Source organism: Pocillopora verrucosa, chromosome 7 (genome assembly GCF_036669915.1).
Source record: "Pocillopora verrucosa isolate sample1 chromosome 7, ASM3666991v2, whole genome shotgun sequence".
NCBI classification, from domain to species: Eukaryota; Metazoa; Cnidaria; class Anthozoa; order Scleractinia; family Pocilloporidae; genus Pocillopora; species Pocillopora verrucosa.
Window position 1 is genome coordinate 21,776,755 of NC_089318.1, and position 26,422 is coordinate 21,803,176.

The 26,422-nt window shown below is 39.3% G+C and overlaps 7 protein-coding genes and 2 pseudogenes across 8 annotated transcripts; all 9 read right to left on the reverse strand.

The window, feature by feature from the left end:
- Window positions 1-982: 982 nt before the first annotated feature.
- On the reverse strand, window positions 983-1,891 carry LOC131781443 (melanocyte-stimulating hormone receptor-like). The gene has a single exon (XM_059098100.2). It carries the CDS (start codon window positions 1,889-1,891, stop codon window positions 983-985), a length of 909 nt encoding a protein of 302 aa, XP_058954083.2.
- A 1,123-nt stretch (window positions 1,892-3,014) lies between these two features.
- Window positions 3,015-6,204, reverse strand: LOC131775188 (uncharacterized). Its single transcript, XM_059091279.2, has 2 exons — window positions 5,475-6,204; window positions 3,015-3,770 (listed from the first exon to the last, which is right to left on the reverse strand). Exons 1-2 carry the CDS (start codon window positions 6,166-6,168, stop codon window positions 3,466-3,468), a joined length of 999 nt encoding a protein of 332 aa, XP_058947262.2. The 5' UTR covers window positions 6,169-6,204; the 3' UTR covers window positions 3,015-3,465.
- On the reverse strand, window positions 4,347-5,388 carry LOC136282195 (uncharacterized). Its single transcript, XM_066169515.1, has 3 exons — window positions 5,333-5,388; window positions 5,122-5,179; window positions 4,347-4,871 (listed from the first exon to the last, which is right to left on the reverse strand). Exons 1-3 carry the CDS (start codon window positions 5,386-5,388, stop codon window positions 4,347-4,349), a joined length of 639 nt encoding a protein of 212 aa, XP_066025612.1.
- A 6,175-nt stretch (window positions 6,205-12,379) lies between the features above and the next one.
- Window positions 12,380-14,827, reverse strand: LOC131775192 (uncharacterized; annotated as a pseudogene).
- A 966-nt stretch (window positions 14,828-15,793) lies between these two features.
- On the reverse strand, window positions 15,794-17,898 carry LOC131775193 (52 kDa repressor of the inhibitor of the protein kinase-like). Of its 2 annotated transcripts, XR_010718106.1 has the most exons (3): window positions 17,585-17,898; window positions 16,431-17,371; window positions 15,794-16,327 (listed from the first exon to the last, which is right to left on the reverse strand). XR_010718106.1 is itself a non-coding variant. In XM_066169365.1 (2 exons), exons 1-2 carry the CDS (start codon window positions 17,712-17,714, stop codon window positions 16,716-16,718), a joined length of 786 nt encoding a protein of 261 aa, XP_066025462.1. In that variant the 5' UTR covers window positions 17,715-17,898; the 3' UTR covers window positions 15,794-16,715. The 2 variants fall into 2 exon arrangements, 1 of the variants encoding a protein (XP_066025462.1); XM_066169365.1 differs by having other exon boundaries at window positions 15,794-17,371.
- Window positions 17,899-18,048: 150 nt separating this feature from the next.
- Window positions 18,049-19,951, reverse strand: LOC131775190 (uncharacterized). The gene is made up of 2 exons (XM_059091281.2): window positions 19,197-19,951; window positions 18,049-19,053 (listed from the first exon to the last, which is right to left on the reverse strand). Exons 1-2 carry the CDS (start codon window positions 19,888-19,890, stop codon window positions 18,749-18,751), a joined length of 999 nt encoding a protein of 332 aa, XP_058947264.2. The 5' UTR covers window positions 19,891-19,951; the 3' UTR covers window positions 18,049-18,748.
- A 1,562-nt stretch (window positions 19,952-21,513) lies between these two features.
- LOC136282601 (BTB/POZ domain-containing protein KCTD4-like) lies at window positions 21,514-21,933 on the reverse strand. Its single transcript, XM_066170286.1, has one exon. It carries the CDS (start codon window positions 21,931-21,933, stop codon window positions 21,514-21,516), a length of 420 nt encoding a protein of 139 aa, XP_066026383.1.
- Window positions 21,934-22,152: 219 nt separating this feature from the next.
- On the reverse strand, window positions 22,153-25,081 carry LOC131775189 (uncharacterized; annotated as a pseudogene).
- Window positions 25,082-25,620: 539 nt separating this feature from the next.
- LOC136282602 (uncharacterized) lies at window positions 25,621-26,303 on the reverse strand. Its single transcript, XM_066170287.1, has 2 exons — window positions 26,055-26,303; window positions 25,621-25,881 (listed from the first exon to the last, which is right to left on the reverse strand). Exons 1-2 carry the CDS (start codon window positions 26,301-26,303, stop codon window positions 25,621-25,623), a joined length of 510 nt encoding a protein of 169 aa, XP_066026384.1.
- Window positions 26,304-26,422: the final 119 nt, after the last annotated feature.

The following is a 26,422-nucleotide window of genomic DNA, read 5'->3' on the forward strand; positions in this document are numbered from 1 at the left end:
CGCGTTTCATGTAAATCAATTACGCTTGACAATATCATCTCCCACATTTACTAACTGAAGCAAACTATAACTTTAACTTGAACAAAAGCCTAGTTGTGCTAAAAGGATAAATGCTTGCTGCTTAACTCTATTCTTCTAAAAATTCTATACAAGAAATTTTAAAAAGTTTTGTATATTGTGTTAATGATAGCCCCAAAAGATCTTTCTAACTGTGAATAAAATACCCTCAAGCCAACCTGTAATGTAATTCATAGCATGTGTCATGCAAATTGTGTGGCGCGGAGTTTATGTCGTTTACTAACGATATATAAATATTTTTTTTTTTGGCGGAATAACATATTCCCTAATCGAGAACACTGAATTTTGGATGGGGAACTAATTCCTCCGATATCCAAACGGAAGGAATTTTGCGCGGGAGGATTCAGAGAAGGAATGATTTTATCTTTTAAAATGTGGTTAGTTGCACGGTTAAAAACATTTCACTGAATTCCATTTAACCGCGTATTTTTGTTTTTAAAGGTAAATATTGGTAAGCTCTGTTTTTTTTTCATCTAAAAATTAATTTTTAGTGTTTTTGTTTTCGCACGATTTAAATCACACCAAGAACACGACCGTTACTAATTGATGTTTTAGTTTTGCCTACAGGACCGAAAGTAGCGATATTTTTTACGGCGATTTGCGATTTGTTCTGCGGGAGTTCATTTTCCGCTAAAACTGAAACCTTGAGGATCGAGAACACTCCACAAAATTTACAAAAATTAAACCCTTTGCAAAGTAACCTAAATGCTGTCTCAGTTATACTAAGAGGATAAAGCTTTCTCGCTGGTTTTACGCTCCCTATATTTCGCATGAAAATTTAAGCCACCATATTCGACGTACATTTATGAAATAAGATGTGCTATCAATCAGTGGTTTAGCAAAAGGAGGAACAAATATAATCGAGTAGAGATTGACTATCGATAAATTAAGCAAATGTTACTATTCAGTTTTGATGTGTTTGAACGCAGAATATCTTACGTAACATCTTTACAATTGCTTCTCGAAGTTCGGGAAGCCGCCAGCAGTATAAAACCGGGTTAATGGACGAGTTCATGAACACGGCAGTGTGGGCAAAGTCCCATTTGGTTTCCCAGTTCAAGAGAGAAGCTCCATGTAGAGTGGATAATATATACATGGGGAAGTAGCATAAAATCAAGACAATGTAGAACACAAACATGTTCAATGCACTTTTTCTCAAACGCGCCATGTGCGCAACGTTTTCTGGGCTGCAATTGCTACGGACCGCCAGTTGCTGCGCGTCAATGCGCAACCTGTGGCGTCGAACGATGCCATAGATCTTTAGGTAAGAAAATGTTGAAATCAAGAGACACATTACAGTGGTAAAGGCAACTACGAAATGACATTCGCGCGTCTTCCAAAGGTAAAGACTGGAGGTAAGGACTTTAGACAACCAAATCAGCACCGTAGTGTATCTTACGCGACACGGAGTCACCAAGCTCGGGTATCTAAGGTGATACGTTAGCGCCATTAGGCGATCCACGCTAATGGCTGTTACGGTATCCAGTGACACTCCACAGACGAAAAAGGCCATCATACCTGTTGCAAGTTTTAAAAAATAAATGTTAGTTGTCAAGGTGTTCGCGATGTAAAGAGGTTGTGCAACCAAACCGACAAGAAGGTCTGATAGCGCCAGGCTGAACAGGAAAATCATGGATGGAGATTGAAGACTGCGATTTTTAATTATGACCGCCACGACTAAACCGTTTCCTAAAATTGATGTCAGTATCAATGGAACGTTTAGCGCAGAGTTTATGATAGTTATAATTCTTTCATTTTCTTCGTTTGAGTGAGAAGACTCTGTATCACCATTGCCCCTATCGGTGAAGTTCATATTATGATCTGTAGCGTTAAAGAGAATCAAATCAAAGCGAAGTTACTCCTGGTGTAGATAGATGTAGTTGGTTTGATATCCACACAGTTAATCTCAACGGAAAAATTTCATTATATCCTTTTAGTGCCAGCGGACCGGTTGCCACAGCTTTAGCTATAGAAATAAAATCGTGGGAAAAATTGAAGATCTACCGTCGTCTTTTCTCTAACGCGTGATGTTTCTAATCAATTCAGTGCTCCTTCAGGCTTCTTTAATCTCCCAGAGACGAGAGGAAATTATAAAAGAAAACTTTTCTTTAAGTAAGTGATAACCTGTAGCCTGTAGCTCATAAAACTTTAATGCTGTCATCGCATGTTTTACATCCTCTTGAAACTAATAGCTTGCGGCTGCTTTTTATCACCACTAGACGTCTCCAAATAAAGAGGTATTAGCAATTAATTTGCTGTAAGTGATATTGGAAGATGAAAGAGCAAAAAGCCATTATGATTCACTCATTTTGAAATAGTCGAGTGCACTCAAATAGTTCATTTCAATATGACGGTAAATCATTATTAGACTTTCGGTAACAGTATGATGCACATAAGCATGATGCACACGACAATACAGATGATAAAATGGAACAGTAACTTGGTTTCTAGCAATAGAATATTTTTTCAGAATTCATGATTTGTTTTGCTTTTTGTTTTTTTTTCAAGGAATTAGTGAATTGGAGCGATTTAAAATAAATGTAAAAAGTTTAAGATCTACATGTGAAAATTCGTTCTTCGCGTGTTTTCAGGGGTTTCGATTTTAAGGCGAGTTGTGGAAATACAATCTTATTAAGATAAGTTTTCAATACAAGTTTTAAGCTTTATGAGGATCGAGACCTGAGTTGCTTTGGGATTAGTACCGTAAATATGAAGACTTCGTTCGGTTGTGCTCATACATTTTCCACTAAACACGGTGATACTTAGTTACTTTTGGTATCCCTTCCTTCCCTCCACCCCCCCCCCCCCAAAAAAAAATTACAAACAAAAAAGCAAATAAACAAAACAAAAACAAGCTAAAGTAATTAGCACTATCGACGAGTTGTGTTTCAAAAATACCGAAATCAATTTAAGCCATTTTATGAACGATACAGACTTTTATTTTTAAAATTTGCACTTCGCCACTCAGTTGAAGAGTTCCGTTTACACGAGAATGTTTACGAGTGGTATTCCAAGCTCTAAAAAGGTAGAAAGCGAAAAGATATTTCAACTTTAGAACGCAATAATGGATAATGAAGAGTTCAAACGTCTATTATACAGCTCAGACAAGCAAATCCATCTTTTTACTTCGTAATAATAACATCTACCAAGTGTAAGGAGGTGTTCGAAAAATGGCCGAGTAAATATTGAACCAAAAGTTGATGAATAGAATCGCTCTCTGATAAAACTAAATTAGAAGCTCCTATCTTCAAATTTTCATGAAACAAAAGGGGAAGAAAGCTGCCTTACAAATAAGCTTATTCATTTGTCTATTTTTTTTTTTAAACAAATGACTTTACTAATACACATTAATCAGCTGTAGTCTATTATATGGCTATCACTTCCGTGTCACAACAAGTGACTTCCAAACACCTCGTAATCTGTCACGATAAATTTATCAGCTCCGGTAAAGGATGTGCTCTCATATCCTTTAGGAAGCTGATACGTGTGGCCAAGATTACTGTAACTTGAGTTTGCATCGTTGGATATGTATAAGTCAGAACCCCCTCCAAATGATGGTCCAGCGTTGCTGTTACAATAAATAGCATATTGCATATTTCCGCTGTTTAGTAGCATTTTACACGGTGCCAGTCCACGCGGATTCACCATGCTGAACAAGAACGCTTCTTTGGAGGGAAGGTGATCACCGTGACCTGTATAAAAAGACCATGAAGAAATTAAGGATGCCAACCCGACGATCATTTGGGAAAATGTTCGGACAACTTTTGCTCGCTACACTGAATATGCATAAAAGACAAGATTTTTCTCTGAAACAACTGATTTAGAAAACCAAGGTAACTTTTGGCTAGACTTTTGGCTTGCCTTCGTTGAAAGGCATCACTGATGCACAAGATTAAGGAGCAACAGCCTCCTGCTCCTTTCATCCATCTCAGGTGTACTCATAAGAACATCTGCATTTGATGTTCTCTTGGTGTACCCTATTCCCCAAGAGAATAACGGCCACTTCGTTCCATGACCACTTCGTTCCATGACCACTTCGTTCCAAACCACTTCGTTCCAAACCACTTCGTTCCATCCTTTGGTCACTTCGTTCCACCATTGTTATAGAACTCAGTCTTTCGCGCGTTCGCATTTTCATTGTTTATGTAAGTAATTGTTATTAATTATCTACTTTACGTAGGTTTCTCCTGTTGGTCATTGCTTTCATTTATAAAGTGGCTCCTAAAGGAGCCGTTTTTTTTTGTTTGGTATACTTTATTAACTTATTTTTACAATTCTACTGGTCCATTAAGATAAGAGCAGGCCTTCAGTAGTCGTCTGGCTGACCTTTCCTCGGCCTCGTACTGGTCCCACAGCTCAAATATTCTCTGCTGTAGCTCCCTATATTTTCGTCGCTGGATTCGTCGCAGCTTCCTCTCTGATGCCAGGCGGATCTGGATCGCTGTCAGTTTCGCTTCCCTGTAAAGAAGCTGGATAAGGAGGTACATGGGCAGTTGTGCTCTTCCAGAAGCTCGGCGATTTAGGCAATTGTGCCAACCTTCCACGTCGTTGTTCGTTCGGATGGCCTGTTTGTAGCACGTCCAGTCTGTTGGAGCCCAGGTGCTGCCGTTGATCCAAGTGCTGGATACGTATTCGGCAAAGTCGATTAGCGTTCCCGACGCCTCGTTGCGTAGTGCTTCGAACGTTGGACGTATTTCTCGTTCTGGTAAGAACGGCAGGGCCATTTTTTTTCTGACAAAGCTGTACGTCCCCCGGTCGTGGCGGTAAGCGGTTTGGAGACCGAGGTCCTGCACCTAGTAAATAATACATAGAAACTTATTAGTATAAAAATATAAATCTAATCGCGTTCTGTTGTACTCTGATTGGCAGCACTACTCACTATCTTTTCATTCCATTCTAGAACGTGTTTTTAAGTTTTGAACGCCCGTTAGATTTATACTTAAACAATTAAATTATTTGCTCTCAATTTCTATCGTACGATAGTTCATTCAACTATCACACGATACAATTGAGCACATGAATATTGAATCAAATTTATCTTACCTTTCTCCAGAGGGCTTGCGTCCAGTGAAACACACATTGATACACTTTGGTCTGGTTGCTATGATCAACGTGTACACGTATAGTTGTTTCCGGTAGTCCCAGATTCCACGCACACGGCAGGTACTTCACAAGTTTCAAAATGGCCGTCACAACAGACGGTGTATACCGTTTACTAGTTTTGTAAGATTAGAAGTTTACACGCTTAGTTTACACTTGGAACGAAGTGACCAAAGGATGGAACGAAGTGGTTTGGAACGAAGTGGTCATGGAACGAAGTGACCGGATACCCTCCAAGAGCAAAATAAAAATGGAACTTTAGTATTAGAGCATAGTAAAGCAGGCTTCTTATTTACTTTTCCAAGAATTTCTCGTGAATCCTCCAAAAACATTGTTTCCGCTTTTCACAATGGTAACCGTGGGCCCTTTATTATCACATTTGGTGTGAAATGCATGAGCTGTGAAGCCATCTCGAGAACCACGGAAAAGTAGATGCCATTTATCATATTGAGGCAGCCAGCCATTAAGCTTGCTTTGGTGCTCTTCATTTGTCAGAATCACTGATTCTTCAAAATTCTTCGGTGCTTTAGGCTTCAACTCATCCAGAATTCCTTGGATCTGGTAAAACTTAGCTTCAGCTTCGAGCTCTTTGAGAAATGTTGCACCATCTGGCAAAATTAACTCCCCATTGCGAAGATAATTAAGTATAAACCGGAAGTGAGTTCCATCCCGATCGATGAAGAAAGCGCCGTCTTCATTAGCTTTCATTTCAAACATCCCGGAAAACATGGCTGCCAGCATTGAATTTGGATCTTTAGTAAGTGTTTGAAGACTTGTTGTGAAGTGGTGGCCACCGACATTGAGTTTTGCAGTCGAAGAAAAGTGAACATGTTTCAACTTCTTCGACATGTCGTCAATCGCTTCTCTCTCCTGGCGAAGTTTTGCTGCTTCTCGCTGAAATATTTTGCAGGCATCTTTAAAGAACTTTTCCGCATCTTCCAGACCACGTTTTTTTTCTTTTTGGTCCTCCGAATGGGTTTCCCTACTCATGGTTACTTTGATCACAGCGTATAAATCGAAAACGAACCGAACTGTCTCAAACACTCCTGCACGATCGCAATGCACGATGAGAGCAGCCATGCACATCGGAGTAGTTGCGTGATTTTCAAATATTGCGATGGGCACGATTCACGATAGCGTTACTGCTAAATAGCGTTACTGATAAATACTACTACCTTCATCCACGGGAATAACTCGTTTACTTGGACGCAAAGACTTATTTATCAAAGAAATTGAAGATTTAATATAAAAAATGTGTACACTTAAGAGTCTGTCCACGAGAGGACCGGCGGGCGTGACACATGCCATCTCACCGATTTCTTTCAAACTTTCGCGGTTTATGAGGGTCACTTGCGGTGGTTCACATCTGTCACGGCAAAACAAAAAGTCACGGCAAAACAAACTTTACTTACGGCAAAACAAAATTAACTCACGGCAAAACAAAGAAAACGAGTTGGTGAGCGGTTGTTATTTGCATCTGAAATGGTAAGTCGTGTAACAGTAAACAAACGAAATGGCGACCTTTGTTGCTAAGAATAGTGGTGGGGTGAAAAAGAAGCCGATGATAATCTTAAAAGAGTTAATATTTATTCGTTTTAGTTTCAACAAGCGGCGTCAGCGACTGGCAGGTGTGCGTGGATTCACAATGAAATGAGAGAACAACCTTCGTTTTTCGTAAAAATTGTAATTTACAGTCCTTGAACTTGAAAACAATCCGAAGATTCATTAAAATTATCACTTTCTCCGAAGCGCTCAGAGTTTACAGGTGTTCAAAAGCTTTTTCTGTCATGGCGTGAGATTGGGGACAAAATCGATCACTACATTTCGTATCGTGTGTTTTTTCTGTGTGAAGCAACAAAAGGTGCCGGCGACTGACGAAATTACAGGTTAACACGAAAATCAATAACACCTAAACAAACAATTTTGGCTACCGATTTTCAGTGAATTTTTAAAGAACAGTTTCCTTTTAAGTTTCAAGTCAATTTGAAGATTCAAAATAAATATTACGTACTAAAATGCGAAAGTTATATACCACAAAATTGATAAATAGGCATGAAATTTACCTCGGGTAAGAGGCTAAAATTAGCTCGAAAAATGCACTTCCAACAAATCTCTGTCACACCGACAGAATGCGATGGATTTTGACCTTATTACGATGGATTTTGACCTTATTATGTCCAGTGGTTGTTGAACCTCAAGGAAAAATTCCGTAAAGTTTTAAAGCAGTTAATCATTAACTGTGTCACGCAACTATTCCGAAAACAAAAAAATTATGGTTTTTTTAATGGAAATTCAGCTCTAAAGGGCAACACTGTTTGTCGACAAAAATACCAGCACAGGAAAGACCTATCTTAACACTACGTTTGTGGGCAAAACAATTTTTGGGCTCTCTAAAAGATTCGTGATCACGTCCCTCTGAAATACGTGACCTCTGACGTTAATTTATGCAATTTTTGGTCATAAACTGATGTTTATGCACTCAATTTCAATTTGAGAATGGCGTTAGTTTTTGAGGTAACAATGTCTAAAAGGAGTCACTTATCATAGAAATTCTGTGACTCTGACACAATCTATTAGAAAAAATGATTCGTAAATGTATGTATATATCATACATTAAGCATTACCGAATTGAGTAACCGAATTGAGCAACGTTTGCTAAATGTAATTTACACAATTGAAACACTTTATACCTATTAAATATCATTTCACTCAATGCGCCATAATCTTTTTCTGTGGAATGCTTTGGAGAGGACTCCATCCAATTTTAGGTACATTATGTACAATTACGGGACAGTTGTTCCTGTTACACTAATAACCTCACTTCAATAAAAAAAAACAAACAAACAAACAAAACATAACAAAAAGTTAAGAAAAAAATTGAACTATGATGAGTGAGGTTGGCTTCTAAGATGTAAAAGATCCATCAAGATTCCAATTTCTGTAGAATAAGGCAGGGAGAGGCTTCTGAAAATGAATGTTGTTTTCAAAAATAAAAGGTCTTAATCGGTCTTTTTTTTTCATTATCAGTCCCTTTTAACAGCATAAACGCCTCTTTTACTCACACTGAAGCCAATGATTCCAGAGGTTTCTCACAAGAAGAAGATTACCTGACAGTAACCTTTACGAATCTTCTTGTGCCAGTAATAAGTTTATAGTTCTCTTCCTTATTTGAAATCTCGTCTCCATTGCCTCTGCATTGTTAACGTATCGATCGTATATTCATCCTCCAATGAAACACTTTCAACTCCATTCGGGAGATCGGCCATATCAAGGGCTGATAGCCTGCTGCAATATCAAGCAATTTAAACCACTGAAAGTCATTCCTCCTTGGTGAATAATTTGTCTCCATTTCCTTGTCTTAGACGCTTCATTTTAGGTGCAAGATCAGGAGGATTTGCCTTGTTGCCGGTTTCTTCCCCTTGAAAGAATATCTCTTGTAAAAATGGCTGCACTCGTCGAGAAAATCTGGTAGACTTCTTCTCCTTCTTCAAAGCTCGAACCCTTCCAAAGATGAACTGTTGGCGGGTGCTGCATTCGATTCTGTTGTTGCAAGAAATTATAAATTTGAGGACGGTTGCACCTAGCACATAATTTTACAGGTTTCTGCCCACTTTGCTCGGTTAAGTGGCGCCTAACATCGAGACGATTCTCAAGACTTTTGAATTCCTGGTAAACACTTACGCACCTTGTGCAGAACTATAATTGTGAAGCTTTCCCAGCGATAAAAACTTGCCCACACTGTACGCTTTTCCAAGCTCTCAGACTCAAAGGAAAAGTTGTTCATGGCTTAAATGCCAGCCATGTTGCGCTTTTTTATATTTTGGAAAGAGTCTTTAATTTCTGCGTCGGTGGCGTAGCACCCTTTCATCCCTCCCCCTTCCCCATACTGTTTAATCGCAGCCTTCGTGTCACCGGCGTTGTTTTAGTCGTTTCCTTCTTTTATGAATCGTCTCATGTGACTTTTAAGTGTGGCTCGACGGCGATCGCAAACATCTTTGCTGGCTTGAGGATCGCTGAAGTCGTACTGTAAGATTCTGATTCGAGTAAGCTTATAAAGGTTGGAAGCGTCAAAAGGACGAAAAAAGATATGATATGTTTTTTTTTATCTTATGATGAGCAGAATTTTTTCGGATGGGCGGAATTCCTTTAAATTGATAGTTAGAGCAAATACCAGCTAAAAGAACTACAGCATGACGTCGATAACGAGTGGATAGCGCACATCCCCAGAGCAGCCCTTTAAGACGCTGCACTGTTATTGAAAACCTGGTCAACAACCAAGTGCTTATAGTTATGACCTGGGCCATGAAATTCCCCTTAGTTGGTTACCGGAAAAACACAGAGAAAATGGTTTGCGATAAAGGGCAAGTTATGGCACGTTTCTGCATGTTGCGGTCAAAAAGCACGCAGGATGGTGAAGTCGAGGTAGAGCTCTTATTCCGAGATGGTTATACTAAAAACGCTTCAGGAAAAAGTTTAAAATACGTGGATAGACTCAGGATGATCATTACACATTACAGAAGCTTAAAAGGTCATGTAATAAAATAAACCAATGGTCATTATCTGGTGATATTGAATGAAATGGATAAGCTGGTATAAGTCGAGAGGTAGTCTTCACTCTTCCAGGCTATTTAATCGGTGAAATTCTACAGGATTTTAACAGTGAAAACATTCAGAAATGTACACAATAAAACGAAAAAATGATTCAATTTAGTTTCAAAGGGTTTTAAATAGGTTGTGTGATGATTTGAAGCCTTACCTCTACAGTAGCAATAAGCTTAGAAGTGGTGTTACTCATAGGATACATGTCTTTCTTTTCCGAGACTTCTTTGATAAATGTAAACAAAGTTGGTCTGCCGTGGCATCCATCCTGCACGCCTGTTGCATAAAAGTCCAATTACACTAATCTTACTAAAGCCGGCATAAAACGGTGTTCAACCAACTCAACTAAAAACTTAAACCTTTCAAAATCGCGAAAGATCTGCATTTACACGGTAATTTTCCAAAAAATAACAAATTCTCTTTTCTATACTTCCTATTTTCTTTAAAAGGTTAGCCAAGTCAAGTCAAGCAATGGTTATAAAGGTTGGAGGTGGCCTGCCACTATTTTCTTTTCTAGAAAATTTTTGATTCTAAAATCTGGTAGTATCTTCTTTTATTCGCACTGAGATATGATGACTTATGAAATCTTAAGAGCGGTTACGTTTAAATGCCGAAAATTCTACCTAGAAAGAGACCTTTCCTGGCTCCCATAAATATCCATCTATCTTTGTTCAAAGTTTATCGTAATTGGAAACGTGTGGTCTGTCACCATGTCGGTGTTGCAAGCAAATCCTGTGGGATTTGAACGCTTTTGTTTTCCAAGCAATTTTTTCTATCCCTCTAAATTTGCACACCCATAGACCACGTGAGTGAACTGCACTCTACAGTGGTCGCATTGGTCATGATAAAACGCGGACCTCACACCATGGAGACTGTGCAGACTGCGCAGACCATGCAGACTATGCAACTTTTTTGTTTGTTTGTTTGTTTGTTTACATATGATTAAGGTGTATGCACGTTTTTCTTACCCTTGGTAACGTTAGAATTGTTTCCGTTTTTTGTACACCACATGAAGAAATTTTACGAGATTACTTCGAGCTCACGTTAACCAGCAAAACAAAATCGAAGGCTCAAGTTTTTCGAGCACATGGAGATTAGCGCCAAACGGCAAGATGCATTGCAGAGGCAATTTTTGTGGACAGCGACGCTGATTCAGAGGTAAGGGAAGTGCTGTATTGACGAAGCAAACGATTACCACGATATTCACAAAACAGCTCAACGAACTCTACAGTAAAGAAAGTGCTGCAAGCTAAAATTGAGCTTTACTAGGAAATAAGGTTTTTGAATCGGAGTAGAAGACTGCCCAGATTCATAGCTAGTAGGAAACTTTGGCCATGTCAGTGTCGAAGTCGGTTGGTTGATAGATCGTGAATGAATTTGTCAGTGTCTCGCGAGCTGTACCAATCGGAATTCTCTTGCGAAATAAGCGCGGTCTGCATGGTTTGCGTGGTCTGCACGGTCTGCAGTCTGCGTTTTAGCGTGACCGTGGTTGCATGTATGCGCGCGAAAGCTGTTAATATGATTTGAAATGGGTTTTAAGCAAATAGATTCTGGATTCATTCCTTAGCGGGATTCTGGATTCCAATGCCCAGTATTCCAGATTCCACGAGCAAAAATTTCCTGAATCCTGTCGAAAAATAAAAAAAATAAAGCCATGTAACATCGAACTTCTGTCATCAATCAGGTTGTTAAACTTATCAATGCATCTCACGCAAGTGATTAATTCTTAAACTAAGATTTAAAATAGGACTTTTGAGAATTGTGCTGATAGATTTAGATAGATAGATTTTATCACCTTTTCCCTCTTTTGTCAAATAATGTATGCAAAATCGAGTAATTCGCATAATTCGTGTTTTTGTGTTTTCCTGCAAACTTAATAAACTTGAACTTGAACTTGAACTTGACTTGAAAAGATCTTGTGCTTAATTACCTATTCTATAGAGACTTACAACTAAACAGTTATTTAAATTTGTGAAAAATTTCGATTAAAATGGATGTAAGTCTCTTCCAGTTTCCAGGCAGAACATCAGGAAGCACACCATACAGTCCTCCAACACACCGCCTGAAGTTATTGAGTTCAAGTCTATGGTTGAGTTCTAATTAAAGAATAAAAAGTTATTAGTATCAGATATGTACAGCCATAGTCCAAATTAAAAGGGAGTTAGATTGATGAACTCTTACAAGTCAGGCCAAGAAATGAACTAAAATAAACGATAAATTCAGTTACAGCTACATAGATCTCAACCAAGCCATCCTCAATAACCAAAACAAAAGAACGAAACAATGAACGCCCCGACACTAAAGCTTTGATGCAGTTTAGGTATTAAAAGTTATGATCTGATGGTTACAAATTAGATTGGCCGGCCCACATGAACGACTAAATCAGGTCTGACAGGTTAGGTCTGAAGATTAGGGGGAGATGGTTCTCGATTCGCTGGCAAGAAATGAGAAGTTGAATAAATATGAAGCCGTTAAGCTGACCTGCAAGACTTTTCCAAAGGGCCTTTTTCTGAAAGTAATGACTATGAAACAAATAAATTAAAGCTTTGAAGATATTTCACTAACCTGATGGTCCCTAACGTGGGAGATGATATTTGGTTTGTCATTTTTGAAGTCCGAACACTTCGTGATCTGTTACAGTTACTGTAAAATATTTTTGTCCCGCGAGGAATGTTTTAGCATTCTGTCCTGTGGGACACTGAAACGAGCAGCCGAGGAAAGTGTGACTATCGTAACTGATATTTGCATTTCTTGATATATGTAAGTTATGCCCTGCACCAAACATCGGTCCATAGCCTGCTTCACCGTCGATGGCATGCTCGTGACTCTTAAAAAGCGACATTTCAATTGGAACTAGTCCACTAAGGTTGACCATACTGAAGAAGAACGCTTGTGAGCATCTTCAGTTACCCATTTACTGGCGCCTGATTGTAAGTCAGAGATGATGCTTCAGAACTGTTATTTGCATTTTAGAGAACATGAATAATCTAAATATAATTTTTGGAATAAGAAATCAATACATTTGCTGAAAAAGCGGCTACATCATGATTGAGCATGTTTTATTTAAACCGGGTTTAACTCAATGAAAATCAGAAACGGTGAACTAGAAAGCTGGTTTTCCCATAAGTTTCAAGTAGTCACTAACTTGTATTTTCAATGCGCTGAGTTTAAGGCCGACAAACATCGGTTTAAACAGCTTCTATTAAGAAAACGACTTTAAACTTTGTTTAATAAAACTGCTTTAAAACATGTTTAAGCTCTGGTGTGAATGGGGAATTAGTTTTCCTTGCTATTGGTTTTGCTCAGGCGTCTCATTGTTCCAACTTTGGGAAGAGATGTAAACCATACATGTCTTCAGGATATTTTAATTGCTGCGGAGTGTCGAGACAAGTGGTGATTTGAATAACTTAATATCTCTTGACATACATAATCATTTTCTCGTCGGTCAGAAAACAGCGAATGTTTAGACGATCGTAGACGAGGCATTATACTCAACAAGCACCTAATTTAGACATTGGGCAATTACGTGTTCTAGCTGGGTTTACGCGCCAGTCTCATTGGGTATGTAGGGGCCAGCTATGCTTGGCAAAATGAATAAGACACAACAACTTCTATGTGTCAGATTCCTTGTATTCTTGTACAGGATAATCACAACGAATGACAAATGAGGATCTATCCGGCGACGATTAGAGGTTATTGCTCCTCACACAGCCTAAAATCCTTCGCTGAGACTACCTCGGTAAAAACGGCAAAAAAAAACTGCAAGTAACGCTCAAGCAACGTACATGGCGTGGGAAACTGTGCCCTGGGTATCTAATCAGCGGCGCTAAAAAGTGTATGTAAATGCAACGAATCATACAGGGTAAATGACCCTCGTAATATTATTTCTCTGAGAAAATAAGAATATTTCGAAAATATGAATAAAACTTCAAATAATGTGGTTGGACGTTTTTTGGATATTGAAACTGATCAGCTTTTGAAGGGGTCCAACCTAGGAGACCTTCAGTAGGCGTTGCCTACTTGAGGCTGACACGCCTTTCTGGTGTGTGGCACACCTTTAAAAATCGTCTTGAACGAGTTCTTGACACCAGGAGCCCATACTTGACGAGCACCTGTTGAAACTTATTGTTTATCTTGTTTATCATTTGCAATGCGTGTTAATATTTGGGAAAGTTTGAAGAGATTTGTTACATTTAATCTGACTGCTAATATTTCATTCTAATTTCCTTAACTTCTGCAATCCCAAAGATCCTAAACCAGCTTTTTCTCTCTTTTTACGTCTCGGTGTCTCGTTGCGATTTGTTATCTTTCCTATTTTGAAATATCCTTTAACCTAAAATGTTTATTTAACGCCGCTAAATGTGACCAAAAATATCATTATTTAACCATGTCACAACTAACACACTTCCTGTCCTACGATATCTCAGAGAATCCTCCAAAAATATAATTTCCGCCTTTCACAATGGTGACGGTAGGCCCTTTGGCGACACATGAGGAGTGAAACGTTCGAGCTTGGAAGACATCCCGGGATCTTCCATTTGCCCTCTCGTGGAGACAACCAACCACTTAATACGCTTCCGTGTTCTTCATTCGTCAGAATCACGGATTCTTCAAAATATTCCGGTACTTTAGATACTAACTCTTCTAGAACCCCTTTGATCTGATAAAACTTCTTCCACAAGTTCGTCTATCTTTATCTCCTTTTGGCAAAGTTAATTTCCAGTGCGGAGATAGTTGAGCATAAACCGGAAGTGTTTCCCATCTCGGTCGATAAATAAAGCTTCGTCTTCTAATGGTTTCACTTCGAACTTCGCGGAGAACATAGCGGCTAACATCGAGTCTGGATCTTTTATCAGCGTTTGAAGACTTGCTGTAAAACGGCGGCTGCCAACACTGAGGTTTACAATCGACGAGAGATGAACGTGCTCTACTTTTTCGACATGGCGTCGATAGCTTTTGCTTATGGCGAAGTCTTGTTCCTTCTCGTTGTAATACCTTGCAGGCTTCTCTGGTCTTCAAGAACTTGATTGCCTTTTGAATTATTTTCCATTAGAATTTTTTTCCACCCTATCTTTTTTCTGAGAACTAACCAATGTTGAAATGCTGTTTCATAGTAGCAAGTCGAGTTCAAAACAGGAATAAGAGCGTGGTCGTTTGTAAACAAAACACGTAATGCGTGACTTGCGATAGCGTGACACGTTTTGTTCTCATGAAGAGCCTAGTGAAGGAACATTTTCAGAACATGCCTTGGTTGATTTAATTGAATTTATTTCTAGATGTTGCTTATTAAAGAACTGCGCCCGTCACCTATGGCCTATCCACACGAAAGCTATAAACGCAAGAATGTTCACATTATGCTATTTTGTCCCTTCACATGACCTTAACGAATATTTTCTGGATTGTAATGTTTGAGAAAACATCGAGACGTCAAACAGCGTTCATATTTAGGTTAGTATCACCAATTATATCTTATGTCTGCCATTTGAATCACAATCAGTGCGGTAGGCAGCATTCGTCCGATGATATAAACAGCTTCATAAATTGAAAATTTTATTCATTCAGCAAGAATCGTCAGAAGTCTGACAATTCACATGAATACACAACCGACAAGTCAACAATATATTTATTACGTTCCATATAAAGAGCGGCCTACCAAATCCTAATTTTTGTTTGTTTTGTTTCATCTGGCCTTCTTTAACCGGTGAAACGAGTGCACAAACGAAAAAAGTTTTTAAACAATTGGATCGTTTACAGCTTTTCGACAGATTGATTCTCTACCTAGGGAATTGTATAGAGTGGCTGTCGGCGGTATCCACTAAAAATTAAGTGTTAAATGGTCTCAAATACAGGGGTGGATCCAGGATTTTGAGTGAGTAGTTTCCACCCGAGGACCCACTCCTGCTAGGGGGGTTCGGGGGCATGCCCCCCCGAGAAAATTTGAAATTTGGAGCTCTCTAAAGGCCATTTCATGCATTTTTAGAAAATTTAATTGCCCCCAAAAGACTAAAAAAGCATGTAATCAAAAAGGCAAAAAACATTTATTTTTCTTGAAAGTACTACAGGAAACACTCTGATCTACAAATATTCCACCTTTAGCTACTGTGCAAACCAGTGTATATAGTGTTTTCAGGAAGGCCAAGTCATCACCAAGACTTTTCACACTGGAAAACATCACCTCCCAGTCAGGAAAATCAAGATGTGGAGAAAAAAAAACGAACCAAGTGTTAGTGTTTTTGATAACAAAAGAAAAACAAGCACAATTGATGATATAGTTTAAAGATTGATAATAAAAATCTACTTGCCTTTTTCATCCTTGGGACCACAGGCTTACCATCCATAAAGCCCTTCTCTCTCTCAAATTTCTTCTGTGTTGTGCTCCTATAATGAATGAAATGAATGAAAGCCAGGCTCAATAAATCCAAATGTTTAGCAACACTAAAAACAACATTTCCTGAGCTGGCTTTTATTCATTTCATTTATAGGAGCACAACACAGAAAAGAATTTGAGAGAGAGAGAAGGGCTTTATGGATGGTTAGCCTGTGTTGGGAGCTGGAATTCAAAAAATAAAACAATTATTAGAAAAATATAAATTATAAGAATCATAAAATGATATACAAATTGAAGTAAAATGATAATTTGAAATAATACTAGCCTTTCTTCATCCTTGGGAATTGCTGTGAAGCTGGTTGAGTTCAGTGAAAATGTTTGTTAACCATTTAAGCTTAACATGAAAACCCAATGTCAATGTCAATGGAAAATCATCACAAGTAAAACAAAATAGAAAATAACCTTGAAATGAGTTGAAAAAAGTTATACAGGCACCAGTTTGAGCTTCTGTACTGTTCTCCATCAGTTTAAGGATTATGAGACTTAAAGGCCATAACCCAGACAGAACATAACTCACAAGTACTCTAGAAACAGCTGGTGCAAAAAATTATTACAAAATGTTTGCCATTCTCATTCTCCTAGGATGTAACTCAGCAAATAAATCTATTATACGTTCAAGGTCAAAATCCATGTCTCTGTGGGCATGCATCAGTGCCAATCCATTCAGTCTGTCCTGGGTCATTGTATTTCTCAAATAGTTCTTAAGATTCCGAAGGGATGATATGGATCTCTCACAAGATGCAGATGAAATTGGAATTGTGATCAGGACTTTCAGCATGGAATAGATGTTGACATATGCATCTTTGTCAATATCCTTCAGTGTAGCCTCCAAACTGTCAGGAATAATATCTCCTCTGTTATCCCTCCCCTTCCACAATCTCTCCCATAACAAAAGCTCTGCCTGTAATCCTGCATAATTTGGTATGTCCTGTCTGTAATGGTTACAAAATTCCAAAACATTGGCCTTCCAGGCAGGGTCAGTAGCTAGTAAAACAGAGGGAATAATCGAAATACCTTTATAGCAAACAAATACATCATCCTGGAATCTGGTGTTGAGCTGCTGGAGTACATGGTCAAGAAAAACTCTAGTGAGATTGATCTTGAAATATCCCTCAGGAGTTGCAGCAGGAGCATTATTTCTATGCATTTGTCTCTGGGCTATCCTTGGCATTTCTGGCTGGACTGCTACTTGTCTTGCAATGGTCACTGCCGAAGTCCAATTTGTGAGAGGAGACTTCAATAATTTGTCTAACTTATTAGCGTTTCGCCCACACTAAACTCCAAAACAAACACAAGCTAAACAAAATGCTCCATCGAAATCTTTGGAGTAAGCTAGCCGTGGAAATCTTTTCAGCCAGCCCGAGACAAACTTACGAGATTTTCTATTTTCCATTGACACGGGGAAATCAAAAAGCTCACCTGGTTTCCACACGTTTTCGACGAACTCCAGCTTCTGATGCGGCGAGTAGTTGTGGATCTCGTCGAAAACTAGGCCAATGTCGAAGGGAGAACAATCCTCCCTCCGACAAACAGGATCTCCGCGAGTCATAACACTAGTATGTTTTAAACGTTTAACAGTAAATTCCGTCGTTAACCCCTGAGCAAGTTCAAAAGTACTTGTATTGTAGGAGCAACGAAAGAGACCCGCTGGGGGAGGAACTGCCCTTTTTATACTTTGTCAGTAGTTTCCAAGGTAGTTTCCAAACACAACTAGCCAATCAGAAGAGTGTTTTGAGTGAGTTCCGATGACGAAATCTTTGCTAGCCAATCGTGAGGGGTTTTGACAGTGTTCCGCCTGTTATTGTCACCAAATAACAAGGACTTACATCCACCGGTTGCGTAAAGATTGGCTCCACGAACATTTTCCGACGGCTTCCGACGGTTTCCGAGGTGTAATCGAAGCTCGAAAGGCCAGCGCGTGATCCGGAGCGCTCCCGAACGCCTCATGACCGCAATTATAACGAAATTAGTCATTCTAAACGTATTTTCTTTAATAAATAACTGTAAAACAGGAAGATGGTTTATTTCTGGAAGACGTTTAGTGATTTCCACAAAAGTATCAGTAGTTTCCAAAGGGAAATTAGAGTGTTTTCCAAAAGTACTTTTATCAACATTTAACTAGGTCGGAAAAAATTTGAGTGAGTTCCGGAAATCAGGTAAACTACCCTGGATCCACCCCTGAAATAGATTTTGTTTCAGTACTTGTGACGGCTTCTTCTCCGTCAGCCAAACAACTAGAAAGCTTTCCGTATAACCCAATACTATTCTAAAACAATGCAAAGCTGTGATCCCAAATTAAAGGCAATTTACTGTTTGCCATTACTTTCAACCTGAAAGAACAGTTTATAATGAAGTGTGGAACTTTGCTTGAAAAGATTTCCGTAGAGACATAGTCTGATAGTGTAGTATGGGTTTCTACGGGAATCTTGTACTTTACTTTGGTTGCAGACAGAATGAAATAGTGCTTTTCGATGTAAAAAATGGAATTAAAAGTTAAGCTTTTCAAAGAGTTAACCGAGTAGATAGTTCAAATCATTGTGAAGTTTAGCCTGCTGGCTTCTCAAATGTTTGTGACAGCTGTCATTAGCAGATTCCAAAGACTTCGAAGTCCGTCACATTGAAATGTGGAGCTCCTGTGAAGAATGTGCTCTGCTGTCCGGTGGGACGCTGATACGTGTGGCCGAGATTACTGTAACTTGCACCACTTGTGTTTGCGTTAGGTGATATATATATGTCATGCCCTCCTCCAAAGGTTGGTCCATGGTCGCTCCTACACTTAATGGCATACTGCTGATTTTTCACAAGAGGTAGTTTACTCGGGGCCACTCCTTGCGGATTCACCATGCTAAACAAGAATGACTGTGAGCAGTGCACGTAGTTAGCGTGACCTGTTTCAAAGAAGAAAAAAAAAACTTTTGGCACAAATTTTGGAGTAACTTATAAACTCAACAGTCCTAAAGCAGCTTTCTATTATCGCCATCTTACCCTACCGACTCAACCTTTCAAATGTTGTATTAACCTATTTACTTACTTTTCCACGAATTTTCCGTGAAGCCTCCAAAAATATTGTTTCCACTTTTCACAATTGTAACCGTGGGTCCTTTGCTATTACATTTGGCGTGAAAAGCTTGAGCTCTGAAGCCATCTCGAGATGCTCGGAACAGTAGATGCCATCTATCGTATTGAGGCAGCCAACTATTAAGCTTGCTTCGGTGCTCTTCATTTGTCAGAATCACTGATTCTTCAAAATTCTTCGGTTCTTTAGGCTTCAACTCTTCCAGAATTCCTTGGATCTGGTAGAAATCAGCTTCATCAGCAAGTTCTTTCAGAAATGTTGCACCTTCCGGTAAAGTCAACTTACCATTGCGAAGATAATTAAGTATAAACCGGAAGTGAGTTCCATCTCGGTCGATGAAGAAAGCGCCGTCTTCACTAGGTTTCATTTCAAACATCCCAGAAAACATGGCTGCCAGCATTGAATTTGGATCCTTGGTAATCGTTTGAAGACTTGTTGTGAAGCGATGACCCCCGACATTTAGCTGTATAGTTGAAGAAAAGTGAGCATGTTCCAACTTCTTCGACATGGCGTCGATCGCTACCTGCTCTTGGCGAAGTCTAGCTGCTTCTCGCTGAAATATTTCGCAAGCCTCCTTGAAGTGATCCTCTGCAGCGTCCAGACCTTGTTTTTTTTGTTTTTGCCTCTTGGTAGAGGCTCTTTTACTCATGGTTACTTAAAATACAAATGATATCCTGAAAACGAAAGGAACTCTCTTAACACTCCTGCATGGCCGTAAAGCATGATGAATGCAGTCATGCTTATTCTAAAAGTAATTTCGTGATTTTTAAATGACGTAGTACAAACTGTTCGCAATGGCGCAAGTTGTTTTCGTAACCACACTCCTTGTTTACGGGAAGAAGCATTACTCGCACCCAAAGCAAAGACGTGCCGGTAAAGGTGATAGTTGGTTCTTTTAAATGATATTTTGACTAAGTCAGGCCGAGGGTTAAATCCAGAGTATATCATAGTCTCCCCAAATTGGGTTCATGATTGACTGGTAAGTGGCTTTTTAAAAAATTGTAATCCATGTTGCTCTTCACCTTCTCTTTTTTCACTCACTCTCTCTCTTTTTTTTTGTACAAAAATCAGCGCAAAATCTTCAATTTTATCTATAAACAGCTAAAAAATAACATTAATCAGGCTGTACAGAGTTTCTTAAGTTAGGCAAGGGCCATTTTATGTCGTACTCGTAGTTACTTTGAATTTCGATTTGGTACGTAGAGTAGAGGCGGGGGAGAGATCATTTCATTGCTTACGAGACTTCGATAGTGAATCGTTCTTAAGCATATTTACTTTTCGTCTGGAGTTTGAAAACATTTACTTCGATTAAGAAAGAACAGAAAAAGATCTTGATCCGATTTTTCAACGCATGGCTTTGTTCAGAGTGGTCTCCTGTCACGTTTCTCGCGCTAATTTTTGCTAGAGCTCATACACCTATACCGGTCTTCTTCTTATTAGTACCGATGTAAGCTGGACGCGTTCAAAACAACGTAACGCTTACTGAGACGTCCCTTCTCTGCAAGCGAGCAGCGGCTAGTTGATAAAAATATTCATCCCACGATCTTTCACTCCTGAACCTATCTAGCCCCAATGCACCCCACATCTTTCCTGTCATGGTCCTTCATCCTTTCATGAGTCAAATCCTCTCTTCTTGTCTGCCTTTGCTTGTCTCGTCACGCAACGTCAACCATTGCGTGACAAGAAGACATTGTGTGACGGAACCAAACAATGGTTGCGAAGAGGACTACTCACTTTTGCACTCACACTCATCATAAAAACCACAAAGGGATCAGACAGGATGCAGAGATCGAGCAGGGCGTGTTCAGAGCGTGACACCTTCCTTTGTCTTTCCTGTCGTATTCTTATCGCTTTATTTACGCCTAATTATGCTTAATTAGTACACATGCCATAACTTGTATTATGGAACATTAATAATCTAAATATAATTTTTGGAATAGGAAAACAATACATTTGCTGAAAAAGCGGCTATATCATAATTAAACATGTTTTATTTAAACCGGGTTTAAGTCAATGAAAATCAGAAACGGTGAAATAGAAATCTGGTTTTCCCATAGGTTTATGTAGTCACAAACTTGTATTTTCAATGCAACTGAGTTTAAGGCCGACAAACACCGGTGTAAGCAGCTTCTATGAAGAAAAAGAATTTCAAACCTTGTTTAACAAAGACAAAGTTGTGGTGACAACCAACTATTTAACACCTTTCGGCGTTCTTCATTCGTCAGAATCACTGATTCTTCAAAATACTTCGGTGCTTTAGATACTAACTCGTCTAGAATCCCTTGGATCTGATAAAGTACCTTCCGCAAGTTCGTCTATCGTTATCTCCTTTTGGCAAAGTTAATTTCCCAGTGCGGAGATAGTTGAGTATAAACCGGAGGTGTTTCCCGTCTCGGTCGATAAAGAAAGCTCCATCTTCTAATGGTGTCACCTCCAACTTCCCGGAGAATATTGCAGCTAACATCGAGTCTGGATCTTTTGTCAGCGTTTGAAGACTTGTCGTAAAACGGCGGCCGCCAACATGGAGGTTTACAATCGACAAGAGATGGAAGTGCTCTATTTTTTCCGACATGGCGTCGATAGCTTTCTGTTGGCGAAGTCTTGTTTCTTCTCGTTGTAATACCTCGCAGGCTTCTCTGATTTGATTTTCAGCGTCTTCAAGAACTTGATTACTTGCTAAATTATTTTCCATCAGAATTTTTTTCACCCCAGTTTTTTTTTCTGGGAACTTATAAATGTTGACATACTGTTTCAAAGTAGCAAGTCGGGTTCAAATCAAGAATAAGATCGTGGTCGTTTGTCAGCAAAACAAGTGATGCGTGACATCCGATAGCGTGACACGTTTCCTTCTCATCCTAATATTTACAAGTGCGAAGAGCTCAGTCAGAAAGCACTTTCAGAACATGCCTTAGTTGTTTTAATTGACTTGATTTCTAGATTTTATTTATCAAAGAATACTTATCCGTGCGAAAACTATGAACGCAGGAATGTTCACATTATGCTATTTTGTCCCTTCACATGACCTTAACGAATATTTTCCAGATTATTATGTTTGAGAAAACATCGAGATGTCAAACAGCGGTCATATTTAGGTTAGTATCACCAATTCTATCTTATGTCCGCCATATGAATCACAGTCAGTGTAGGCAGCATCAATATGCGTTGAACGTTTTTTCTTTCAGCAAGAATCGTAATCCAAAGTATGACAATCCATATGAATACACCACCGACAAGTCAACAGTATATTTATTACGTTTCACAAAGAACAACCTACCAAATCCTAATTTTTGTTTCGTTTTGTTTCATCCGGCTCTTTTCCACCGGTGAAATGAGTGCACAAATGAAAAAAGTTTACAGATAACTGAGTTGTCGACGGCTTTTCTACGCATTTATTTACTTGGGAATTCGAATTGTACAGAATTGCTCCCGGAATCCACTCAAAATAAAAGTGTCGAACAGATTTTGTATCAGTACTTGTGACGGCTTCTTTTCCGATAGCCAGACAACTGGAAAGCTTTCCGTATAACCCAATACTATTCTTAAAAAAAAAAACCGTAGTCCCAAATTAAAGGCAATCTACTGTTTTGCCATTGCTTTCTCTGATCCAAGAACAGTATGTAGAATGAAGTGTGGAACTTTGCTTTGAAAAGATTTCCGTATAGACGTAGTCTGATAAACGGGAATCTTGTACTTTGCTTTAGTTGTGGTCAGAAGAAAATAATGTATTTCGACGTAGAAAATGACAATAAAAGTTAAGATTTCAAAAAAAGTTATAACCTAGAAGATAGTTCAAATCACTGTGAAGTTTAACCTGCTGGCTTCTCAAATGTTTGTGAAGGTTGTCATCAGCAGATTCCAAAGACTTCGTAGTCCGTCACATTAAAATTTGTAGCTCCCGTGAAGAATGTGCTCTGCTGTCCAGTGGGAAGCTGATACGAGTAGCCGAGATTGCTTTTACTGAAACTACTTGTGTTTGCGTCATTTGAAATATATAAGTCATACCCGCCTCCAAATGTTGGCGCATAGCTGCTATCACAGTAAATGGCATACTGCTGATTTTTAACAAGAGGCATTTTACTCGGAGCCACTCCTTGCGGATTCATCATGCTGAATAGAAATGACTGTGAGCAGCGCACGCAGTTACCCTGACCTGTTTCAGAAAAGAAAACCCAAAACTAATATTGATGCAAATTTTGGAATAATGTTCAACTTCCATTTTATTTCTAACCAGCTTTACATCATATCCGAAAAGAAATGGCCATGATCTCGACTACTGCCCTCCTCCCTTCTCCGTCCCTTCTACACGCCTACAATGTGCTGAGGTTAAGGCCGACAAACATCAGTTAAAGCAGCTTCTATGAAGAAAAACCCTTTTGAAACCTTGTTTAACAAAACTACTTTAAAAACACGTTGAAGCTCTGGTGTGAATGGGGTATTAGCTTTCCTTGCTATTGGTTTTTAATCATTCTGTCGTCGGTCAGAAAACAGAGAATGTTTAGACGATCTTAGACAGTGCATCATACTATACAAGCAGTAAAATTCATGACACTGCTGGGCAATTAGATATCCCAGTTGTGTTAATGCACCAGTCTCACTGGGTAAAATGACCCTTTTAACATTATTTCTTTAAGGAAATTATGTGGTTAGATATTTTTTAGATATTAAAACTGATGTGCTTTTTAAAGAGTCCAATCTAGGACAGGGACCTGGGGAGAGGGGCTTTAGCAGCCCTTATACTTTTGCCTAGCCTCTTTCGTTAAAGAGACACCTCTTCTTTTTAAAACTAAATTTTTGTAACATTTTTTCTATGACTTAAGCTAAAACATAGAAACAACGTGTTAAAGAAGACAAAGCCCACCTTTGAAAATCGTCTTAAACGAATTATTGTTTATGTTTATTCATGTTTATAATTTGCAATGCTTGACTGTCAATATTTGAAAACGTTTGAAAGTCTATTAATATTTCATTATGATTTCCTCAACTTTAAATCTTCTGCAAAGATCTTAAGCCAGCTTTTCATTTTCCCGCTGAATGGGACTAAAAATACCTTAAATTAACTCTGTCACAACTAATTAATGCACTTACTGCGCCACGATGTTTCAGTGAATCCACCAAAAATGTTGTTTCCGCTCTTCACGATGGTGATAGTGGGCCCTTTGTTGTCACATTTGGAATGGAAGGTTTGAACTTGAAAGCCATCTTGAGAAGCTCGCATGAGAAGCTGCCATTTACCGTCTTGTTGAGGCAACCAACCGCTCAGCACGCTTCGATGTTCTTCAGTCGTCAGAATTACTGATTCTTCGAAATTCTGCGGTGCTTTAGGCACCAACTCGTCCAGTATACCTTGGATCTGGTAGAACGCAGCTTCCTTCGCAAGTTCGTCTAGAAATGTTGCTCCTTTTGGTAAAGTTTATTTCCCAGTGCGAAGATAATTGAGTACAAACCGAAAGTGTGTTCCATCTCGGTCGATAAAGAAAGCGTCTTCAGAAGGTTTCATCTCAAACTTCCCTGAAAACATTGCAGCCAGCATCGAATTTGGATCCTTGGTAAGCGTTTGAAGACTTGTTGTAAAGCGATGACCGCCAACATTTAGTTGTATGGTAGAAGAAAAGTGAACATGTTCCAACTTCTTCGACATGGCGTCAATTGTTTCCTGCTCTTGGCGAAGTCTTGCTGCTTCTCGTTGTAACATATCACTAGCTTGTTTGATATAATTTTCAGCGTCTGTAAAGACCTGATTACGTTCTTGATCACCATTTCTACTCATGGTTCTTGTTTCGGTAGGCGAAATATCAAAAGGAGAAGTGTTCCTCCTGCGAACAAAGCTTTCTAGACGATACAACGTAATCAAATGTCCGTAACGATCAATTTGACTTGCACATTTCCAAAAAAGGAAATTTCTTATTGTTGCGTGACATCCTTTTTGCTCGTTCCAGTTCTAATTGAGTTCTAATTTAGCTCACGTTTAAGTTGACTTTAATCTCATTGAAAATCAAGCAGTTCAATTAAGCGAATTGGAATACCTTTAACCTCATTTAGATTTTCATTAATAGTTTATAAACTGTTTATAATCTCTTGATCAGTACATCAATACATCTTATTATTTCGGCTCCCCTATGCGAGGCTATGCTGTCGTAATATACAATGATAGCAAATATACAATAATAATGGGGGACAATATTTAACTGTATTGCGAAAAAAATATTTACATGAGTTCATATACAGGTTGAAAGATGTGTTTTGATCCATTTAAGAAGAGTTTCTGACAAAGTGGGCGACTTTCTTTTTGAAACTTGAATTATTCTTTATGTTCCGAATGTTTTCTGGTAGAACTCACCCACTCATTCATGCCCATTATGCCGTGTGGCACTTACGGCGGCTACAAAGGATCGCCACGTCCGTCGGTTCCGGCCCAGCTTGTGGATGGTACCCCAGGTGTGTTGCATGGTCTTGAGCTCTGCCTCCACAGTTCGGTGCCAGTGTTTCTTGGTCTTCTCCTCTTGCGTTTTCCTTCAGGTGTCCAGTGAAGGGATGTGCGAGTGATGTTGTCCTGCTCTCTCCTCATGACGTGCCCAATCCATCTCCATCGCCTTCGCATGATGATGGTCTCCATGCTGTCTTGATTGCAGCGGGCGAGTAGCTGTTGGTTGGAGATGGTGTCATGCCAAAAGAGTTGCAGGATTCTCCTGAGGTTCTTTGTGTGGAAGACTGACAGTTTGGTGATGTCGCTCTCTGTCGTAGTAGGGTGGACATCACACAGCTTTGGTAGATCTTCAGCTTGGTGTTGGCGCTCTACTGAGAAGACCTCCACACGTTGTTGAGCATTCTGAAGGCGTTTCTGGCCTTGTTGAGACGGTTCTTGATGTCACCCCCTGCTCGACCATCATGCCTTACTGTGCTGCTCAGGTAAGTGAACTCTTTAGTTGTTGGCAAGTCTTCTCCGTTCACTTGAACTGGTTTAGGGTTGGATACGTTCAGCAGCATCACTTCTGTCTTCTTTTGGCTGATCTTCAGGCCAACTTGCTGTGCGTAAGTGCTGAGTCGGGTCGTCTTTTCCTGCATGTGTTGGTAAGTATGGGAGACCAAGACTAGATCATCTGCAAAATCTAGGTCCTACAGCGTTGAGAAGAGGGTCCATCTGATGTCCCCTGACTGATCTTCTGTTGTGCGCCTCGTTACCC